This window comes from Gavia stellata, chromosome Z (genome assembly GCF_030936135.1).
Source record: "Gavia stellata isolate bGavSte3 chromosome Z, bGavSte3.hap2, whole genome shotgun sequence".
Lineage (NCBI taxonomy): Eukaryota > Metazoa > Chordata > Aves > Gaviiformes > Gaviidae > Gavia > Gavia stellata.
In genome coordinates, this window is record NC_082637.1 from 68,563,925 (window position 1) to 68,586,438 (window position 22,514).

At 37.6% G+C, this 22,514-nt stretch overlaps 1 protein-coding gene across 1 annotated transcript in view; it reads right to left on the reverse strand.

The window, feature by feature from the left end:
* PRDM6 (PR/SET domain 6) overlaps positions 1-22,514 on the reverse strand; it is a 72,597-nt gene that overhangs the window by 20,997 nt on the left and 29,086 nt on the right. Inside the window, exon 3 of the mRNA XM_059834263.1 lies at positions 3,076-3,203. Coding sequence (XP_059690246.1) covers positions 3,076-3,203 — 128 coding nt within the window. The remainder of the gene's footprint in view (positions 1-3,075; positions 3,204-22,514) is intronic.

Sequence of the window (22,514 nt, forward strand, 5' to 3'; positions counted from 1 at the left end):
AGGGTAACGTCGATATCCTTCAGTAAGTATAAATTAGTGTTACCATAAATGTGATATCTTATCACATCACTCTGTGGGAAAAGACTGTGGATATTCCCAGACCACTGAACTGGGGGTTGAGGGAAAAAAAAGGAAAAATCCTAGAGTCTCTACTGTAAAAACAAGAGCCTTACCCTGATCTTGCACTGATGTAAATACTTATACAGAGTGATACTTCTACAGTTAACAGATTTACATGGGACCCAAAACTGTGTAAGATTAGAATCAGGCACAAGATAAAATAAAAATGTTATCAGTTTGCAGTGGCTTTTCCCTTAGGCTTCATAGGGAAGAGTAAAACACACTCCTGTGAGATGGATAGAAATTCGATATATACAAGAAGAACACTCCACTCTCACTGAAGGATTACATACCAAAATGATACAGTCAAAGTACCAAGAAATGATGATTTTTTATAACAGCTTATGTAAGGCAGAAAAACATCTATAGACCAAAAAAAAATGTTAGGCCTCAACCAGCTTTCTGAGTGAAGAATTGCTACAAACGTTAGGCTGAAGTTCAAGATAAAAGTGTTTAGGGTTGGTAGGCCTTAAATTTAGACTTTCTGTAAAGAATTGGCTGTAGCAATGCAATTTGTTCCTTGTATAACACTGCAGACATAAGGAGAATCCTTTACCACATTTTTCATGGCAGTGAGATATGCACTTGTCAACATATTTTGTCACCGCAAAGTGGCTCTTGGCAACAGGATCATAAAGATCAATAAAAAAGTGCAGATTCTCAATATTTTACTAGCAGCTGCAAAAATTTCATTTATCTTGTTATTTTCCTCGCTTACTGCCACCCTGTCTCAGGAGGGCACTGCTAGCTAAGCAGAACGGTTTTCCTACCCTTCTATGAATATCTGACAAAAACTCTCCCCTTTGTGTCTCCCCCTCTCCTCCTCCTCCTCCTCCTCCTCTCCTCTTTTCCCTCTCTTTCTTCCCAGGGCTGTGCGTTTCGTTAATTGTTTCCACTGCTACATTAAAATGAAAAGCGGAGCCACACTATAAATTACCAGCATCTCCTAACTTGAGAAAAATTGAGTCTACTTTGTACTTCACCCTTGTAACATTTCATCTCTCAGTTTGGCTTCCCTTAACATAAACACAGCAGCCCGGCAAATGAATGTGCTAAAACCAAATGACACACTTTGCCGCTGAAAGAGCAGAACTGTTTTTGAGCAATGGGTGGTCTGTGGGGCTTGGAGTAGGCAGGGAAAAAAAAGTGTAAGTGTACACCGTCCCTTACAAGCGTGCAGAGCTTCCAAAACTCGCAGAAATCTCTGCATGCTGAAGTACATCAAAGGGATTTTTCCCTTTTCGGATAATATTTCCTTTGCTGACATGTATTTAGTATTGTGGTTGGATGACTCATAAAGATAGCTTCATGGCGTCCCAACGCAGTTGAAGCAGAACACATGCCAACAAACATTATTGTCAGCCTCAAAATAAAAACAAAACGTTCAGCTAAGGGTCAATCAATCAAGAGCACTTTGAAGAAAATTCCATTTAGATATTACAAATCATAACAGAATGAATTTAAACCAGCTGACTTTCTGTGAGGAGGACGTCCATGTACAATAAAAATTAGGCCGGTTTTTCAGTGTCCAACTTTTCTATTTTCTTACACTTGGATGCAGTCACTGGTGATGGATGCCAGTTTTTTAAATTGTGTTTTTGTAGTTCATTTTATAAAGATCTGAAGTAATCGAAAACAGATCAACAGAGGGAATTCTAAGTAAAAACTCCATCATGAAAGGAGAGTTGTAAAATCCGCTTAATATTGACAGATGTGTAATGACTTTCTCATGCTCACTTTTCATTTAGGTTTGTCATCTATATATATGTATGCATATTTTTTTTCTAATTTTAATATATATGTGTGCGCACACACCACCACACTGAGAAATAGTTCACAAGATACCTACAAAAATACTCTTTCATCACAGCAATCTTTATTCATTATCCAGTGTGTTTATTTAAAATCCGATGGGATTAGCTATAGATACCAGATATTTAAGGGTATAATAAAAGATTTGTAATGTATAAATAGGATTGTTATTTTTTTAACTGAGGCATTATTTAGTCAACTGGCCAGAGAATAAAAAAGCTGAAAATGCAATTGAACAATTTTACCATTGTTAAATTGGAACCCTATGGGATAATCAAACTTTATATATATTTCATTTAGGCTTGCTTTTGTATGTTTTATTTTTAATTTTAAAGGTACTTTAAATAAGTTTAAGAGTCTTCCTAAAGAAAAGAAACTCCACTCTCTAAAGCGGCTAGCCAAAATCGGGATTGCTCACTGTGACTGGCAAGCCCAGGGCATTCTTTGATGTGCTTCCTACCACGTTTAATAAGGCCAAGAAGTTGCTTCTGATTCTGAGGCAAAAGGTTTGTTTATAGCTGAGATCATGTATTTATGTAATGCGTTGTCTGGGTTTTCTGGATCTGTTTGCGAGTACAAAGCAAAATGCACTACGATTTCTTTACATTTTCCTTCACATTTTGACCTTCTCTAGCCAGCGACGCAAGAGGCACAAGCACTAGCAATCTTGGCTAGCAGGTGCGCTCAATGTACAAGGAGTCGTACACATGTCTCACAACTGACTCTCAGAAAGCCTTTGGGTTCAAAACTCCTCTCCTGCCATTCTTCCCCTTCCTCTAGCACATGCATCTTTATTAAGGGTGGAAGGTTGCCTGTGTTGGCTTGCTTCTGATCAGACCATTTCAAAATGTGCAGGGGGCTCTGTGCGGTGTGGTGGACACACGAATGACACAGGGCTGTACCTGTTCCCAGGAGCTCCAGGTCTAGCCTGCTTACTGCGATGGCCTCAGCTCAGGGCAACCAAAGTTAAACCCATCCTCACTACACTCTGCAGCTTTTGTATTGCCCCGGATGAGCATGTTCACAAAAGCTCGGTTACTGTCTTTGCAATCAAAGGCAATAGTGCTGGTGACAGTTACAGTCTGACTTTTCACTAAAACCGTTTTCATTTTGTTGCACTGAGTAAATCAACATGTACTTTACCTGTACTGAACCACTGTTAAGTTCTGTTCCCCGCAGTGCCTTGCACATCGGATATACCTCATCCAGCTTGACTTACTGGGTTCTCCGCCATCAATAAAGTGCTGCAGTGTCCCATCTTGGTCATATATCTGGGGGAGATGTCACAAGGTCAAGTAGTTAGAACAAATCATCAGCAATCATTTTCACTGCTTTGCTGGTGTCTCTCTCTGTGCCTTTTCCAGGAATTTACTGCCATGAGATTTGTCACTGTGTACTGACGCTCTTAGAAATCTACATGGAACAGCAGAAAAGCATTTTGGGGGATGCAAGTTTATCATGTTTGTTTTATCAAGCCAATCTTTTTGTATTAAACATATTTGTGGTGTCTCAAAGATGTGACCATGTTTCCCAAAGAATATTTAACCTAGTTTGACAGGCTGGCCTTAAACAATGAACTGCCAGATAAACAAGAAAATCTGGATGTAAAGCCTGCATTGAAATGGCTGGAACATCTGAGCAAGGGGCAGTAGCAATCCCTAAACAAGTATCCCTTCCTTCACGTCTCAGTTGCAGCAAGATCATTTACTTCAGCAACCTCACATGATACATTAGGGAGTTGTAGGATTCATAATACCAAAACAAATGAGACTAGAAGGAAAAAGAGAGTTGAAGATGCCTTTAGAAGCTCCCTTGAGACATATAATTTTTTGAAGTAGTAAATGAGAAATCAGTCCTGAGGGAATCATGGTTTTCCTAAACATGACATCCCTGCTAAGGACATGAGAGCCTGTTAGGGTAATTTTAAAAAACCACAGAATTATGTCTCTATTCAGCACTGGATACTCCCTCTGAAGTCAAAGAATAGAATTGTTCTGGAGGCTCTGAAATGAAAAGATACATGTTTCATGCACAGCTGCCCTTCTGACTGCTTAAAAATGTTATCCAGGAAGTGCTAATCCTAGGAAAAGCACATGGTCTCACAAGATTTTTTACCTGTTAAGCAATTACTTTGTTAAACTTCAGAAATGCATCTGAACAATAAGGTGCTTATCTGAAGCAAACCTGATCTTCAGATCTTTTGCCCCTCTGCAGATACCATCTGCTTTAGCAATCCTACCCCAAAAAATGTTACCCCTTTTGAAATTGTATGAGCCTAAATTGATGTCTTCTTGAAAGTACTAATTCTGCTAATTAAAGAGGAAGCACATTTATCACATTGAATTGAACATTTCTAGAGCAAGCAAATTAACAATCTTGCATTTATATTTCAGTATCAAGGAATAATCTCAGAAATTTTGTGACCAGTTTCAATATTTCTGATTTATTAGAAGAGTGTTTCCTACAATGCACATGAAAACATACACAGGAATCAGAATCTAGTTCTTCACTCCACCACATGAGAGTCTCAAATTCAGGAGCCAGCCTGAATTGCTCCTGAGTAATCAGGAGCAATATATCCACTGCTAAAGCATGAGAGACAGGGAAATCAAGTGTCTACAGAGTTCCTTATCATTTGCTCCCGAGTGCCAGTGACAAGGACGAGGTGGAACCCAGCCAGATGCTTCTGCGTTGGAGAAGGAAGATAGCACCCCAACGTGCACTAAGTGGTGGAATAAAGTCAGAGAAATCAGAAGAGGCAAACAAATACTCCAATACTGAGGATTTAATTTATTTTTTATGTATGGTAGCTTGTTGATTATCAGCAAGGACCTATTCTGATGCAAACATGTTATTATATGTTGAATATATGAGCAAAATATCCTGAACAATAAAAATCTGTAATGGAAATGGCAAGGTTTTACAGGAAACTAGTCTACAAAAAGAAAGAGAAGGAAAAATTAATGACTCACAGTACTCGGCTGAGACCATTTTGGCAATATCTATCCAAACAGCCTCAGCACAGTGTTTATTACATATTCATTTACATGGTGCTTACTAACATAACAATATACGGCTTAACAGGAGGCAAAAACAATTCCCATAAATAAAGAGCTGATAGCTTCCTAATCCCCAGATGATATGAAACAGGAAAGACAAAGACGACTGCCATAATCGGTACTGACAGCCGTATCTGGATACATAGGGACCTACTCAGAACTTTGTGTATATGGACAGTCATGAGCTGACATGAGAAATTAAAACCTGCCATGAAAATGCAGGACCAGAGCTTTCTCAGGCCTTTGCCAGCGGTAGGAAGGACTGCTCTACAAGCGAGACTAAATATTTTCAAATGCTTTATTCTTGCAAGTACTGATGCATCCGTGACACTATGCTCTCCTTTCCTAGGGGGATATTGCTGACATTGCAAATAAAGCTGCATAGTGAGAATCCATACCACAGCATTCTTAGCCCTGTTCTTAACGGGAATGAAAACCTTAGCAGAAACCTTAACCTTAGAAGGGAAATAGCAATACTGCCTTGTATCGCTTTTCGTGTCAAATTGCATAATACAGGTTAAAAGATGAAAAAACTTAACTGATATGTCTGTTATTATTCATATTACCATCGTGCACCAGTTCTCAGTCATCTTACAGTTGCCTAAATCTGGCAACCACTATATAATTGCCTGAAGAAACCATCATGAGGGAGCAAATCATGACCTGCCATAACAGAGGAAGAGCAAATCTGTAGCATAAGTTGTGAACCCAGACATTACAGCAAACTATATGGATACACATATTCGCCTGCATCTGTATTACACATACATATGTACTTAAACACTCATAGTATCTATTAAAAAAACTATTGCAGAATCTTGTGATAAACTGATTTTACTGAAAATCTTTAACTACCTCACTAGATCACTACATCCACCTACTCTGGCATAACTTTTAACTTGTTTAACTTTAACTTTTAACTTAATTGCAAGAGCCTCATGGCAAAATAAAATACCATTTCTCCAACTCCCTATGGAGAATGCATGCATTTTTTTCTGTCTCTCACAACAGTCACTGATCTAAGCGGTAGAAACGAATTTAGTTATTTCATTTTTCTACTTCGATTACACTTGGAAGTGTTAACCTAAACTGCTTACTGGATCTTTTCCCTCTTCTGACCCAAAGCATTTGTTAACTGTGGGTTTTTCTGAGTTTTAAGGATTTTTTTTGCTTTTGCTTTAAATGTTTAAAAGCTTTAAGATTTCTTTTTTATGGTCTGTTCCAATTTTGAGGAGTGCACCAGACTACTGGCAGAGACTGGAGTCTGATAGAAGAGGTCTGCACTCACCTTCTCAATTTACATGTCTTGCGTTCCTCCTTAGTAGTTCCCATATAATTAATTAACTTCTTAATACACTCTTGACTATTTACTGGTAGTTTACTGGTATGTTACATATCAAGAGACTCAGAATTTGAAGCATACTATTTTTCTACAAATTTCATCCTTTGACTTCAGAATACAAAAGAAACAGCTTCATTTTCCAAGCAAGTAAGTCCAAAGTGTAACCAGCACAATTCAAGTATTCTCTTTTCTATTTTTTATATTCCTTTCCCTACAAACACAAGTTTATCCAGTAATCAAGACATAAGTACAGAAAGGTATGAGGTATATGATGAAATTTCTTACAGGGTGATATTCATCGTGATCTACACATGCATTCCACCTGGGAAATATGGGAAAAAACAGGTAGGATGCCAGTGTACTGATACTGGTCAGGTTCATGTTGTAATAGTGTGCAAAAAATTAAAAATTAAATACGAAGGATTGGATTTATTACTTGTTGGATTGGTTATTGATAAACATCTGGAGGCTGCAGATACCTAAATGTATAATGACAATTATGCTAGCAACGCATAACGGCGATCATAATGTAATTTCTAAAGCACACAGTGTCTCATGTAAATGATGCTCTAAAATCTATGAACGACCATTACTAAGTAAAATAAACAGCAGTTGCTGGAACATCTGTCACTGTGGCAACATACCAAGACTAGGTAGGACCATGTAAGATTTAAGTAGTATAACAGATAAGGCAGAGCGCTAAAGAGCCTTCTGAGAACTCTCAGTTGCTTCAGTACTGACATAGCATTGCTCACTTGGATAGATGGGGGTAAATGTAATTCCAATGCTAAAGACTGTTGTGCCAGTTTCTGGTATAGATGACACAGGATTTTAGAATAAAGAAGCCCAAATGTGATAGCACAGCCACAGAGAAAGCCAAGCTATGACGCAATTAAAACCAATTTCACAGAAGAGATGGAGAGAAAAAATGGTTAGTTTGTTGGAGATCTTTCCTCTCTATCTGTTGCTTTCCTTTGTTCCCCTTCCGTGGCCTGCTAAAGGATTGTGTCTTTCAAAACTCTGCCTGCATTTTATTTTTCCATTTAGTCAAATAAAAAAGGTATTAGCACACAATTTAATTGACCTCGCATTTTCCTTGCAGGCAGAGAGAGAAAAGACTGGTTCTGAAAGTGGAATTATTCTTTGCATGTACATTTATATTGTAAAAGTAGCTATTAGAATAACTTTTTATGTTGCAAGACATCAGAAAAGATGTGAAGAAAACCACAAAACATGCAAGAATTAATTCTTACCATTAGTAGAGAATCTTGCTTTTTGCTGTTCACTGCTATTCTCATTGACATCACATGCATAAGGCCATAGCATTTTCAAATCACTCGGCATTAGCCTTCTCCTCCCACAAGAAGTTCTACCCTTGACTTCAGTGGGAAGAGTCAAGATAGCAAGGAGTACTTTTGATGAGTACATACATTTCATAAATCATCTGCCATGTGGTTAAAAACAATGGATGTACTCTAAACTACTGGAAATACAGAGAAAAAGGTTACAACAATCTGGTGAAACAGACTGACATGTCAGATATGGTAGCATCCATACCTTATATTCTTTTTATAACAATGTATGCACTTACAAGCCACAGCAACACTGAAAGCTCCTTCCTTTGCTGGCTTGGACATCAAAACTGAATAATCTCTACACTAGGCAAATCTCACTACTGTGAGACCTTGCTTTTGACATAAGAACACTACAACAACCTTTACAGGTGACTGTATCCTAAACAGAATTTGAAAACAATGCCAAAAAGGTCAATGTTTGATAAGCCTGGGTACTTAGCTGACAGTCTGTAAAAGGTGTGTAATTATGGAAGATTACATTCTGAGTCTGAACCTACAAAGCCTATTCTTGACACTTGAGAGAGCAGCCCTGCTTGCGTCCCTTTGTCAGAGCCAGCAAGAACCACTGTCTGACACATAAACTTTCTGATGCATCCTAAACCTCCGAGTCCAGTTTCCTCCCTAGGGCTCATAACTCTTCAGCCACTCAGGCCATGTTTCACTGTCTATTTGTTCATTTGAACTTTTGGAGAAGAAAGCTACAGGCAAAAAGGCCCAGGATTTGTGTGTCTGCTATGGTCCTTTTTGGGCTGGTTCTACTATTGATTATTTCCCTTGAAGGAAACTGCTTTTTTTTTTCTTTTTTGTTTGTTTGTTTGCTTTGCGGCATTGTATTCATCCCCTCAAATAAACTAGTACCGTAAGTAAAGTTGAATACTCATATGCTTTGATAGATTGAGGGAGAATGTTCACTGACATTACCATGGAACAGAGCTCTATGGCCGTCTTAACAAATGACAAGGAAAATTAGTTCTTCTGTAGAGCAGAAGAAATAATGAACAGTCACTTTTCTGAAAAGCTCAGAGACTCACACAGGTAAGTGCACAGTAAAATTCAGTGATTTGGCTTGCCTAAGGCAAGCCAATGGGCTCTACTGTTTATTATGACATGTATACGTTATTTATTTGTTAGCATTTCTAATCAGGTCAAACTGAAAGCAAACTGAATTGTATGCATGACTTGATAACTTACTCATTTAGATTGGATTCTGTGTAGTACATTGGTGCCTATCTCCATTTGAAATCAACACACTGCCAAAGGACTATCTAGAAAGTCTGAAACATTCAGAAGATGCTGCTGCAGGAACTGAAAGAGAGGAGACCACTGACAAAATTCACTGAATAGATTACATTTAAGAAGCATAAAATCAAACTATAGCTGGGTTCATGTTTGATTATAACAACTGTTTGAATAATGAATGCTTTTAGACTTTAAATGCCTTTAATATTAGGAGCTAGGCATCTGACTCAGAGGAGGAGGGCCCTTCTGAATATGCGTCTTCTCCCTGTTACACACTGAATGAGAAAGCTGTGTAGAAACAATCACGCATTTACGCATCCCATCTTTCTCCTTTCATTCACTAGCTTGGTGACCAAGTCAGGATGTTCAGCAAACATTTTAAGAACAACTCTTAGTCTCTTTATATAAAAGAAAATACGAAATATAATGAAACTCATTAGCAAACTGCAATACATGGAAAAGTCTCCAAATATAGCTTAACTAAAAAGTAACACTGATGTTGATAGATAATAATATTATATAGTCACAGTCTTTATAAAGATCACATCTCAAACATTGAAATACATTGTAAATGGTACACGATCTTCTATATTACCTATACAGTAAACAGGCAAATTATTCTTAGCCGTTATAAAGAAAAGTCTATTCATCACATTGTGATAACTCTAACTTTGATGCCTAATAAATATTACTGAATCTGTAATAATCAGCTACACTCATAAAACTGGTATGAAAAAATAGTACCATACATGTCAGCAACCTCATTTTACTGTAAGTGGAAACATTTGGACAGGTTCCCTATTAATCTGTATGGACATTATTTCAGAGAGGTGTTAGTTATAAATGTTTCTCATATATTCCACTGTTGTTTGATAAGACTAACTGATTTGTTTAGTCACTTAAAATATGCCTTCAGATTCTTTACGGAGAGGTATCAGAATTAAAAATATAAATATGCTATAGATAACATCTAAGCTTGTTGGCTTATGATGAAATAAGAACACTTTGTTTTTATGATTATGTAGATAGTGAAAGCTAGTTACTACAGTCTTTACATCTATGTGAAATAAATCTATGTCAATAACTAGTTACTTACTTCAAAGTGCTTCTGTTTTTTCAATAACTGGATAATATTGTGTTGCCATGTAGAGAATGCAACAGTTCATGTAAAGGATTATTTTTGCTTTTCCAATTTTTGTATTACATGCAAAATGGCGTCAATTTCTTTATACTTTGAATTAGCGTGAAGATTTCCACATGCTTTTAACTGCACTGAAACATTCTGAACTGCTATAAACTATTAGCAGAATAGAATTCTGAAATAAGTGAGGAAGGAGGAAACATCAGGAGGCCTCACTGGTTAAAATCAGACTAAAATGTTCTCCAACATTTGTTGGCAATAATCTCCCTGGGATGCAACACCTCTGTGAAAATGCACAGAAATATATCCTGACAGCCAATGGTCTTTAGCTGCTCACACTATTCAAAGCAATTTTCTACAATTAGCCATATCTGATATGGAGTGTACATCTTGTAATATCTGCTTAATGTTTCTTCTCTTTAATCTAGCAGGCATCATCTAGCAAATGTTATAAAAGAGAATACTTGCCAACTAATATTAAAAGCTATTTAGTTTTAATGTTTCTCAAAGGATTATAGCATATGAAACTATAAACATTGTTTTGAACTGTCTGTGCTAGGTGAAAGGCTTCATCTCTCACTTAGACCCCAGTCCAGCAAACACTTACGCACATGTTGTAGTCCCATTGATCTCAATGGGACTACTCGTGTGTGAAATCAAGCATCTGTGTGAGCGGTTGGAGGATTGGAGCCTTGTTCCAGAAAGTGTCACGAGAGCAATGCCCTGCTGATTATGTGGACTTCATTAATTTTTATTTTTTTTTAGGTCAAGCCTCAACAGTTTGTTTTGAGGTTTTTTGCCCATGGAGGTCCTGGAATAGGGACCTGGAATAGGGACCTGGAATAGGGACATGTAACACAAACCAGTGTTACTCAACAACAGGGCAAAAAGGGGAAGACACAGCAGAAAAAACACACATGAAGTTGGAAACTTGCACACATGCCAACACATATGTAAAGGACCAGTGCTCTTTCAGTATCCACTGATGTAACGTAGCCTCCTCAGTGTGTGCTTCTGCACTCTCCTGACAGGTCCAGTGATAGGGCAGAAAAAGCAGTGGCATTCTGGCCATGGGCCTTTCTGTGATGGAGACATTTTTGCTTGGCATTGGTATTTCCACCCTGCTCACTGCGCTGTGCTCCGGTGCAGCCCTGGTAGCAGAAGACCATGGGGAGGCAACAGAATGAAGTTGTTCTCTGCAGTCTCATTTTTGTTGGACACGGAGCACGAAGAGAAAAAGTATTGCCAGTCTAGGCTCAGTATCCAAAGAGACCAGGAAGAAAGCAGATTAAAAAGGAAGAGATGGTTTAAAAACAGGAAGGCAAATGATCAAAGCTGAAATAACCCAAACAGAAGACTCTCACAACAGTTGGCTAGTAGATGCATATCCCAAGATGTGTATCAGGTAGGGAGTTACAAGAAGACTGTAAGGGCCTGATGCTGAAAACCCTCACTCATCTGGGAACCCTCACTGAACTTACTCAGTAATAAAGCTCCTAAGATGATATTCTGAGCCAGGGAATCAAAACGGTTATGGTGATCTTTGTTGCTCCTGGTGCCTCTGAAAACATGACTGGTTCCTTTGCAAGGTAATGACAGAGCTTGGGCCATTTTCTTGCAACTTCTTAAAACCTTTAAACATTGCAAAGTGAAATTAAAAGGTGTTTGTTTCATATCTTTTCATTCTTTTACAACCAACAAAGTATTCCAGAGGGGTCCTCTGTCATTCAGCTGAGATGTTCTTTCAGCCTATTTCCATTTAGTCAATACATCCATCCAGTCGGACAAAGAATTAAAAGGGCAAAATAGCTAACCACAAACGTAATGTGACAGAGGACAGCACTCCAAAGCAGCATGTACAAAAACAAGTTTTGGCAGACTTCATCACTCAGCATCAAGACAGACAATGCAGCTGAAACAAGTGAGTGGGCACATAGCTCCTAAGGTGACTTACTGATAATTCGGTGACCTTAGAGAAATCACTCAGGATGAAAAGACACTCATAAATGGAAATCATTCTAAATTGCCCTGATTCTAATATGTGAGAAGGAAGAAAGTTGAAGGGAGAGCAAGGAAGGTCTGTTGTTCAAACGTGACTTGGGGCTTACCCTACTACTGACCAAGAGGAAGCTGATGGCACAAGGAGAGAAGTTTTTGATCCCTCGCTCCTGTAATTTCTGCGGAGTACATTTTCAAAACATGGTTCCAAACTGTGTTTTCATATCTTTGTGCACGAAACTGTGTCTATGTGTGAATTAGCACTTCCAGGAAGGTAGCAGATTTTACACTTACAAATCCGAGCTTCAATCCTTAGTGATACTTTCAGACATATTGAAGTATGGCACATAGAATACATGGCACAACTATCACTCTGTAAATGAAGCTTGCTAGATTAGGGGTTTTGTTTGTTTTCACTTTGAAACACCAGGGACTTCACATTCTTTTCTTTACCTTTAGGATTTTTTGAAGCTCCGACACCATATCCCCCTAGGCGTTTTAAGAACCAGTTGAGAAAGGTACTTATCCTCTCAAACACTGATCTCCTAGAGATACTCTCAAACCTGTAGTAAAACTGGCAAAAATCCTTTAGCAAGTTAGACTTAAAACTGCTACTGAAGTCAATGAGATTCAAGTCCCTGCTTACTTGGGCACTTCGGAAACCTACGTGCCTGTCTGCTTTTTAGGCAGGTAAAAGCAGCTATAATTTGCTTTAACTTTCTAAGCAAGACTTCTCGCATTGAGACAGGGAATTCTTGTATTTCCTTTGCATGTGCCATGAGAGGCTATGATCTCATTTGAAGTCAGGGGCATTTCAGGGAATTGTGGAATCACTGAGGTTGGAAGGGATCTCTGGAGATCATCTCGTCAGCTCACAAGATAGTGATGACTTCCACCACCTTCACTTTGAAATTCCTGACTCATGGTTCATGGGCATTCTATGAGAAAAAAAGGAACTGAAAAGAAACCCTAACTCAGAAATTAGTTACATATAACAAACCCCTCCGAAATGAAAGCCTGTCCACAAGTAACCTCACTTTCAAGCAATGTCAAGAACATTACTTTGTTCTGACAAAAGCATTGCTGCCTAGTGTAATGGCTGTGACCCACTTATAAAGGTTCGGCACTGGACTAGGGTGCAAAGCGTTATATATGTGTGTCTAAACTTAAGTTTCCACTAGTGTTTCTGATGGCCCTGAGTATCCTGCTGTGCCTTCAGTGGCTGCTCTGGAAGGCAGGCAGATCTCCCTAAGCTCTGTGCCTTACCTGTCAGCCCTGTCTATACGTCTTAGATACTTTCCAGGATTTAAAATGGCATTAAGCATCTCTGTTTAGACACTGGAATTGCTCTGCAGATGCCTGGGTTCAGCTCCTGCGCTGAAAACTTGGCTTACAGCAAGTACTTAAACTCTGTGTCTTGATTCTGTAGCCATAGAAAACAGGGATTTTGATACTTTTTTTTTGTGCACCATTTGTTTATCTTCACTTTGAGTTTGTAAGTAAATATGGGTAGGAACTGTCTTTACAGTATATGTATAGAACATCTTTCTCAGCAGAGCACCCATTTGCTACTACAGTACAGACTCCACAGGTAATTCTTTCAATTCTTTTTTAAATGTCTTATTAAGGCTCACCGTAAGTGAGTAATTTCAGTAAAAATGACATATTTTAGAAAATATACTTAACTCCTTTGTGAGTTTTAAATAATGAGGCACACTGGTATTTTTAGTTTGGAATATTTTGGAATGTCTGGAATGCTAAGTTCCCCAGATGATGATTAAAAGGTCAAGTAATAAAGTATATGATAAACTATGCCTGAGATTCCTCATAAAACAAATGAGTAATGGCTGTACAAACTGTGTCGCCATGTTTTTATATTGAAAAAATGCCTGTGCTCTATTATTCCTTCGAATTTGTTAGATTATAGGATTGTGAGAAAACCGTCATGGTGGTGGTTAGTTTGCAACTGCTTCAGGGTTGAAGTCGGAGTCAAGAAGCAGATGAAAAGGATGCATTAATGAGTAGTGCTGGTGTTGCTAGTGGACACATGGTAGAGAATGTGAAATGGATTTTTTTCTTGCCAGAGTGCAGGTCTGGTATTGGTAAGTATCATGTTAAGTTTCTTTGGAAGAGAGTTTGTTTCTGTGAGGATTATAACATTAGATTAGAACATGGCTTGAGTCACAATCACAGGAGCCCTCCAGAGCTGTTAAGTATTTGGCATATCTCACTTATCTCTAAGGGTGGCAGGGGCCATCAATACAAAGTGGACCATCAATCAATCTGGGGTCTTCTTCAGACATTGCCTGTCAGCTGATCAGAGGAAGACTTTAGGGAATCAGCTTTCCATTATCAGGATTTGGTCTGTGATCAGAACAAGCCACTGAACCTTTTACTTTTCACTTGGCAAAAACATACACACTGGAAAAAAGTCCTGACAGTTCATTCATTTTGCTCCATCACTGGAGCCAGATGATGTTTGACTGGGGAGACCCACCCTCTTTGATGTTGTGCTCTTTTGAGAGTGCCCTGCTGTGAAAAAAATTTTCTTCTTCCAAATTAAAGAGAAATATTTCTGCGTCCAGCTGTTAAATGTGACGTTTGCCATTTTTCAGTGCGTTGGCTTTGTGCCATCTCGCAGACTGTGTTTCAAGCCTATCTTTTTCCCTTCTCCTTCTCAGCAGCAATATCCACAATGTGTTAGTGTCTCCAACTTCTACATAACATCAACACCAAAAGGGAAAATACAAGTAATATTTCTTTGCTCTGAACTACAGCGGCAATATTTACACACGTTCCTTCTGATTTTTTTTAATTAAAGCCAGCAATCATTTTATTACATGAAATGAAGGATAAAACCCGTAAATACAATCTACCTCTGAAAAGCCAACTTCAGTTTCATTCTGATTGCAGCAGGCAAACCATGCTGAAGTAAAGCCTCTGTAGAATACATTTACCGGTTAAATGAGCGTGGATGTTATTAAAACTTGTTTCATGTGTACTGAGTCCACATCAAAAAAATGGCATCCGTTCAGCAGCCCTAGCTCTGTTTAAATTAAGACAAACTTCTCATGAAAGCTTGAATAAACATTTAGGTTTAAGTAATCAAGAAAACCTGTATCTTCTCATATTTATTAAGTGTAATTTTTAGAGTTATAAAAACCACTGTCACGAATTGTGTATACTCTAAATAAAGGGTGGACTCAGCATTGCAATATTTTGCCTATCTATTGAGGTGGATGAAACACAATAGGTTCCAACTGTTCTTCGGCTCAAGCTTTTCTTCAGCCTTTTCATTTCCATATTTGCTGACATGGAAAAGGATCAATGTTTGATAGATTTTGGCAAGCTCATTGTTGCAAACCTATGTTTTGTAATTAATCTCAGACTATGACCAGCAAATCTGAGTAACTGCTCATGTACTCATCACATCTTCACATTGTGAAAATTAAAACCTGACTGAGAGCCTCAATGGATGAGAATGGAAGCACTTATTTTGGAAAATTACATGGATGATAATAAAAATTAAGCATTTCCCCTTTAGGTATCCACATTCTAGATTCATGCCAAGAAAAAGAATAGTCCAGAAAGATTTGATCTAGAAATAAGCAGTAAAGCTGCAACCTGCTCTTCATTTGCACTATATGTAACTCACAAACTCAGTTTTTAAAATTGTAGAATGATACAGATTTACAAATAAATATAAATAAGCCTCTCTCCAAGAGGCTAGCATGGAGCCAAGCTACATTCTGCAGGGCTTCAGTCAGTTCTCAGAAGCTATCTGGTATCTAGCAAAGACAGTACTAGGACTGGAGATGTCCAAGCAACACAGAGATGCTGACAAAAACAGTGTTGGCAATTCAACAGCAGATATATTTACTTGTTCCTGGAATGAATCAAACACTGCCACTCCTAAAATCACATACAACACAGATATATGCTCTATAAATGGTTACATTTGGATCTACATGTTATGCTGTTCCATGACTGTAGAGCACCTTGTCACAAGAATATAATTTATGCTATCATGGTTCTTCTGTGTCTTTATTTCTAATTAGATTAAGAAACAATGTTCTTACTATTAATTCCAACTTTCTCTTCTATATCTAACCAATGTTATTCAAAATTCTCTTTACTTGCCTCTACTCTCCCATCAGCCACTGTCTCATCATGCTCCTTTTTTCTGTCCCTCATTTTATCAAGGCAGCAGAAAAACACCCAAGAATGCCTCATTAGAGTGAAAACCAAGGACTGACTGCAAAGGTTTGTGTTCATCTTTCTCTATCCCATTCTGCTTTTTTTCCATTTCATCTTTAACACTATGCAGCTTACCTTTATCCTTCCAGCCTTTCTCAACTCTGCTCTCTGTGCCAAAATAATTTTAGGTAAAAGGGCATTTTTTGGGTCCCAAACAGTTTTAAGTGAAAATATTTAGATGGCTTATGTAGACTAACACAGATGCAGCAGGTATATTTCAGAAATAGGGGATTAGTTTGAGCAGCAAGTGTACTGGCCTTAAATGTTGACTTTTTTACAAAGGAACTCAAAGCAGATAAATAAATTAGAAACCAATAGTGATTATAATTAATGTCAAAAATTTTAACAGCAAAATGAGTCATTCAAAATGAGTTTTATTATTTCCCCAAGTCTGAATTCTAAAAACAAAGCAAAAAAAAACCCAGTTCTTATTTTGATTATTTTCCCACCATCCTCAAAGTTTAACACAAATGGGAAATTAATCACTATTTAGCAGAGCTGCATGCAAAAATATTTTACTGAATATAGCCAAAACCTCACAATGTTTGTAAACCAATAACAATAAGAAAATGTTTTGGAGCAAGATTTTTTTTTAAAAAAAAAAGTCATTTGGATGATTTCAAGGTTTTATAAACCATAATAAAATGTTTCATTATAAGCTTACTGAGCTTTAAAACTGAAAGGAGTTCTGAACTGAGGAATGAACTTTCTGTTTAGAAAAATGTAAGAACAACACATTGAGATGATTTTGAACCATTTTCCCCAAAGTTTTATTCATCAGGAGTTTCCCTGAAACTGACATTTTTATGCAAACAGTTTTAGTTTCTCAGCATTCTCTGGAAAAAAATTGGTTTCCTTGGAAAACCCCAACAATTTGTAACTAGTTATCCGTTGTACACCAGTGATAGGCTATTAAAGGCATACATAAAAACAGTCACAGCACCTAAGAGCTTGCAATCTAAAAGACATGGATAAGGCTAAATGAATTGGCAGACCCAGAAAACGTGATGAAAGCGTAACCTTTCCCCACTCCTTTCCTGTCTCTTTCTGCCTCATGCATAATCACAAAAATTTTCTGCTTAAATACAAAGAGATTAACAGGGAGTGCAACTTCCCAGTTTTCCCGAGCTGAGCAGGAATTGCCCCACTTCCCCTCTGCCAGAATAGAAAAACCTTGGGTTTCCCAGTGGGGTACAGAGCTCTACGAGCTCCCTCCCATTCATGGAGAAAATAAACCCTGAATCTACATGCAGACAAGTTAAGATCTAAGCCCTTTCTTGGCCAGCTAGTATCCCCTGGCTGCCAGTCTGCTGGGAAGGTAGGTAACTAAGTCATATCCATCTATTAGCCCATACATTTGAGGGGAAAGGGAAAGGGAAGGAACACTAAAGAAAGGGCAGGAGAAGCTAAGCCATCTGGGAAATAAAAGAGTACGGTTTTATATTTTATGTAAGGGATTCTTCAAGAGGAACATGTTCCTGCTAATAGCAAGGAAATGAGCCCTTGTTCAGCTTCTTTTTTATGCCTCACAGACTGCATACTTACTGTATGGTGCTGACTTTCCTAACTGGCTTGACCACTACACTTGTAAGATGAGAGAATATTAAAAGTAACTGTCTGCCAACTCTTAGCCATACACTCAGATTAACTATTTTCAAATAATTTGATGAAGCTGTAATAAAAATCAATTTATCCATAGAAAGAAGCACTTCTTGTTCTCAAATGGCAGATTTATGATTTCATGCAAACATGAATGTCCTAGAGCTCACCCTTTTTAATAAGGAGTCTTTTAAAAGACATAAAATATTTGTCCTAATGAAGTAATGGTTTCCTAAGGTTTTGCTTCTTTTCTGTACTGCCTACAGTTTTATGTCTTTGTTGAAATGTGTCACTTCTTAAATTATGATGTTTTCCTAAGTCTACTATATTCTTTTTCTAACCCACACTAAGAAAGCACAATTGTCAGACATTATGTTTTGAGGGCGAACTGACCTCTAACATATTGTGGATAACATAAATTTCATATTTTATAGTCATTTTGAAAACATTCCTAAACTCAAACCCCTCGGTTGCTTGGTATCTTGAACTCACTCCACCTAACAACAGTAAACTAAAGAGGCCAATTTTTCAGCCAAAAATCAAAGTAAAAGGTGAGAGGAGAAGATGAAAAAGTACTTTAGCATTAGGGAGTCACTGCTATTACAGAGTCACAGCCAACTTTAGATAAGACACCATACTGAGACAGCCCAAACAGCTGCTGCAATCCCAGGACTGTCATCTTAGCCTGTTCAAATTTGTCTAAAAACTCTCCAAGAAATGGGGAGTATGGGAAGAGTGAGACAGGAGAGGTTAATGCACTATGATTCTAGTCTCTGCTGACTCATTCTGTCAAAAAATACCAAGGATCATCCAACAGAATATGATAGTATGTCACTGTGGAAGATTTTGCTTCTTCTTCTCAAAGACTTTTCGTTCTCCAGTAGAGAGCAGAGAAGGATGTGAGTTACTCCAGGCTTCAAAGGAAAGACATTTATTTTGTCCAGATAAGTAAATTGTCTAGTAATCCCATGTGGCATCTGGATAGGAAATATATTATACTTACTAGAAAATTGAGCAAATCCTTGGAATCAAGGATGAATAAACAAACTGACTGAGAGGAAAAGACACTTACCAGAGGCTTAATAATGAGGTACATTCAGGAGCATTCCATAATTTAAAGGCTAGTTGCTCTGTGAGCAGGACTAATGAAGCCTGTTTTTAGTATGGATGTGTGTCCTTTGTCTCCAAAACTTTCACTGCTGTAATATTCTCCACTTCTACACTGATTCCAGTGTATAATACTGATATCTAAATATTTTTCAGTTATTACGTACTTAGAGCTGCTGCTGGCATCACTGGAAGTTCAGTGCACGGAAGAGCAAAATGTACGGTGGAGTGTCTCACTGTGGATACAGGAGGAATGGTGTCCTGGGACATCTGGCCTTCTGATGCTTAAGTAGAGAAGAGGCATGCTAGTGACAATAAATGCTCACAAAAACCCAGTAAATTCTGCTCAACAGTGAGATACAGATTGGGTCAGTGAACTTTTCTGGTCCCTATTAATACCCATCTGCATCTTTGATCATCTTCTCAACAGCATACCAAAAGCATATAACTACGTCTAGAAGTCACATTGTGAAATGTGAAGTAGCAAGAAGGTGAAATCTGGAGCGGTGCTGGACAGAAAAGTCATGGTGCACACTTTGCGCGTGCTTAACAAATCTCACGTGTTAGACCAATTGCACAGGCGATAGGTCCAGATGCAGTTGCTGTTTTCCTGAATCTCTGGGAATTTAAGCTGGTGCTTGTTTGGAAAAGCCTCAGTTGCCATGACAATATAGAAAAGAGGGTGCCCTGTATGCTTTTCATATTTAACTTTGCCATATATACAGGATATCCTGTATTATACAGAATGTCTGGCAGTCCTGAAAGAAGAGAGTGACATTTCCTGTTGTCATTTGCTTTTTTGCTACTTTTTCCACATTTCAGGACATTTAACTTATATATGTATTACATCAAATTTAGTGAAAATGAAGGAGAGATTACTATCTTCCTAGCACTATAGTTATGACTATGAAATAAATCAATTCCAATCACTACAGGTGAATCATTAGCAATAACATACTTCAGTTGTAGGTACATTTCATATTCATCAACTTTAAATGTCATTTTTTGTGACATATTTTCTCAATCTAAAATGTAATTTCTCTAAAAATGTTCAAAATCAATGAATACTAAAAAAAACCCCTCAGCTTCTAATAAAGTTTTTAATATTGTAAACAGGATCTGAATCAGACACAAAATCACATTGACATGAGCAACTCTTAACACACAAAATTCCACGCAAGGACTGCAAATAGTGTCAAAAGGCATCATGCTCAACAATGCAGAGGGCGTCTATGCTTCAGTCTCTTAATTATGGTGTAAGTCAGTCCTCTAAAAGTCAGTACAATAATAACCAGCAGCAAGCAGATAGCTGGCAGATTTTTAAATGATTGTGGTGATGCGAGAGAAAGAATAGGAGACCTTTGGTCACTTATAACAGATGATTGTAGCTCTTTTCACTTGTAATACTACAAAAGATATGTATTGCAATCCCCATTTTATACCTGAGGTAAACCATGCCATTAACATTGCAACTCTGCTTAAACACTCTGTCATCTTTAACAGCACATCTACATAAACTGCGCACATAAATGAGAAAAAAATTCCAACCTCATCACATACATCATTCACATACTGCACACAGTCAGTCCTGAGATCTGTATTGATTTAATATCTTTGAAAGCAGAAATGAACAGGACTCAAAAGATCCATCATGATGCAATTATCTGAAGTTTTTCTTTTAAAATGCATCTATGTTTGGTCCCTGCCAAAATAATTTTAACTGTTAAATTTGCAAATGTCTCAATTATAAAACTGCGCTCATCTGAACTATAATAGTCAAAGCTCAACTGTTTTATAAATACATTTGAAATATGGCATTAATATAAAAATCCTATATGATACAACCAAAACAATTTAATATAACTTGCTATGGCAATAACCAGATCATTTTTCCAAACAAATAGATAAACTCCATCATGTCATTTTGAACTTCTTCTGACCTTCTGATGGCTACAATTGGGAACAAATGTTATCGAAGAAAAATATTGGTGGCTCTGCATTTGCAAAACAGAGAACGCTTAAATTAAGCACCCTTTGCTTTAGTAGACAGATCAGATGTATTGCGTAGGAAAAGATACCAGCCCAGTTCTGCTTTCGTATATATCAAGTATAAACACAGATTAAAAATCCTGCTGATCTAGAGCGTGTCTACACTGCAATCAAAGTGACTGGGACTGATGCAGACAAATCCGTTCGGTAGGTATAAACTAGCTATCTGGGTCACGACAGCAGAGCAATCACAGAAGCATGGGATGTACTTAAGGCTATTTACCATGCTTTGCTGTGAGTTTTGCATCCCATGGTAAGCTCAGTATTGCTGGAGTTACATTATTTATATGGCTGAAATATTTACCTCGCTTAAAGCTAGTTGGCTTGTACCTGCCCAGAGGTACAGACACATCTTTGGCTGCAATGTAACATGCCCTCAGTGAATTTACAATAGGGTAAACTGATAATAAATATGAGGGCACTATTGATTATTTCCTTTGTTCACATGCAGTGTAAAATGAAGTTTGTTAGTGACTTGAAGGTAGGATTCATTTCACATAACATTAACCAACTAAGGTTAAGTATATAACCTAACCCTGTTACCCCATGTCCTTGTAGAGACAACGGAGAGAAACAGGCACCGTCAGAGGGCAATACATCATGAGCATGGTTAACTGACTTAGACCAGATACTTAACTTACTGATACAGATTGTTAGTGACTGAGAGTGCAAACACGACCTGCTATAAATTGCCACACCCTGGATGGAGTTCACTGAGACTAGTGCTAAAAAAAGTCAGACATTTTTGTATTGCTTTTGTATTGGTTACTTTCTCATGCTCTTTAGGAAAACAATAACTGTATAAACAATTTTTATCATCTTAACATTTGAGTGTGAGTATGGTAGTGCATTTTTGACTAGCAAAACAAGAACAGCATCTTTATATAAAAACATTTATAAATAAATGTATAGCATCATACCAGTCTTAAAAATTCTTAGCCTCCATTATGACTGGTCTATGAAAGCATGCCGTCAACCAATCAGGAGAAAAGATGCAAGGAATATCATTGCTTATACCTTTTTTTTTTTTAATTTCGGCTTTCTTTCCAAAATACACTTCTTGCTTTTTCTTTTTTCTTTTTTTTTTTTTTTTTCAATTTCAGCTTTCTTTCCAAAATACACTTCTCGCCTTTTCTTTTTCATTGTGGGTTTTTTTGGTACAGTGAACAGCAGTAACAGCAGTTTTTCGGAAAGCTGTGGTTGTCATGCTGCTGAAAGCTGCTTCCCTAAAATGACCTTTCCTACTCAGTAAATGATTCCAGCAGAGCAACTCAAAAGCAAAACAAAAAAAACAAAAAACAAAAAAATCACTTTTTGTCATATTGCTCAAAAAATACTGTGTTGGGAAAGCTTTTCAGACACATGCTTAAAAGTAAAAAAAAAACCCTAAAAGCGTGCCACTTCCACTCAGCTTTAATTTCAAGACTTGACTGGCT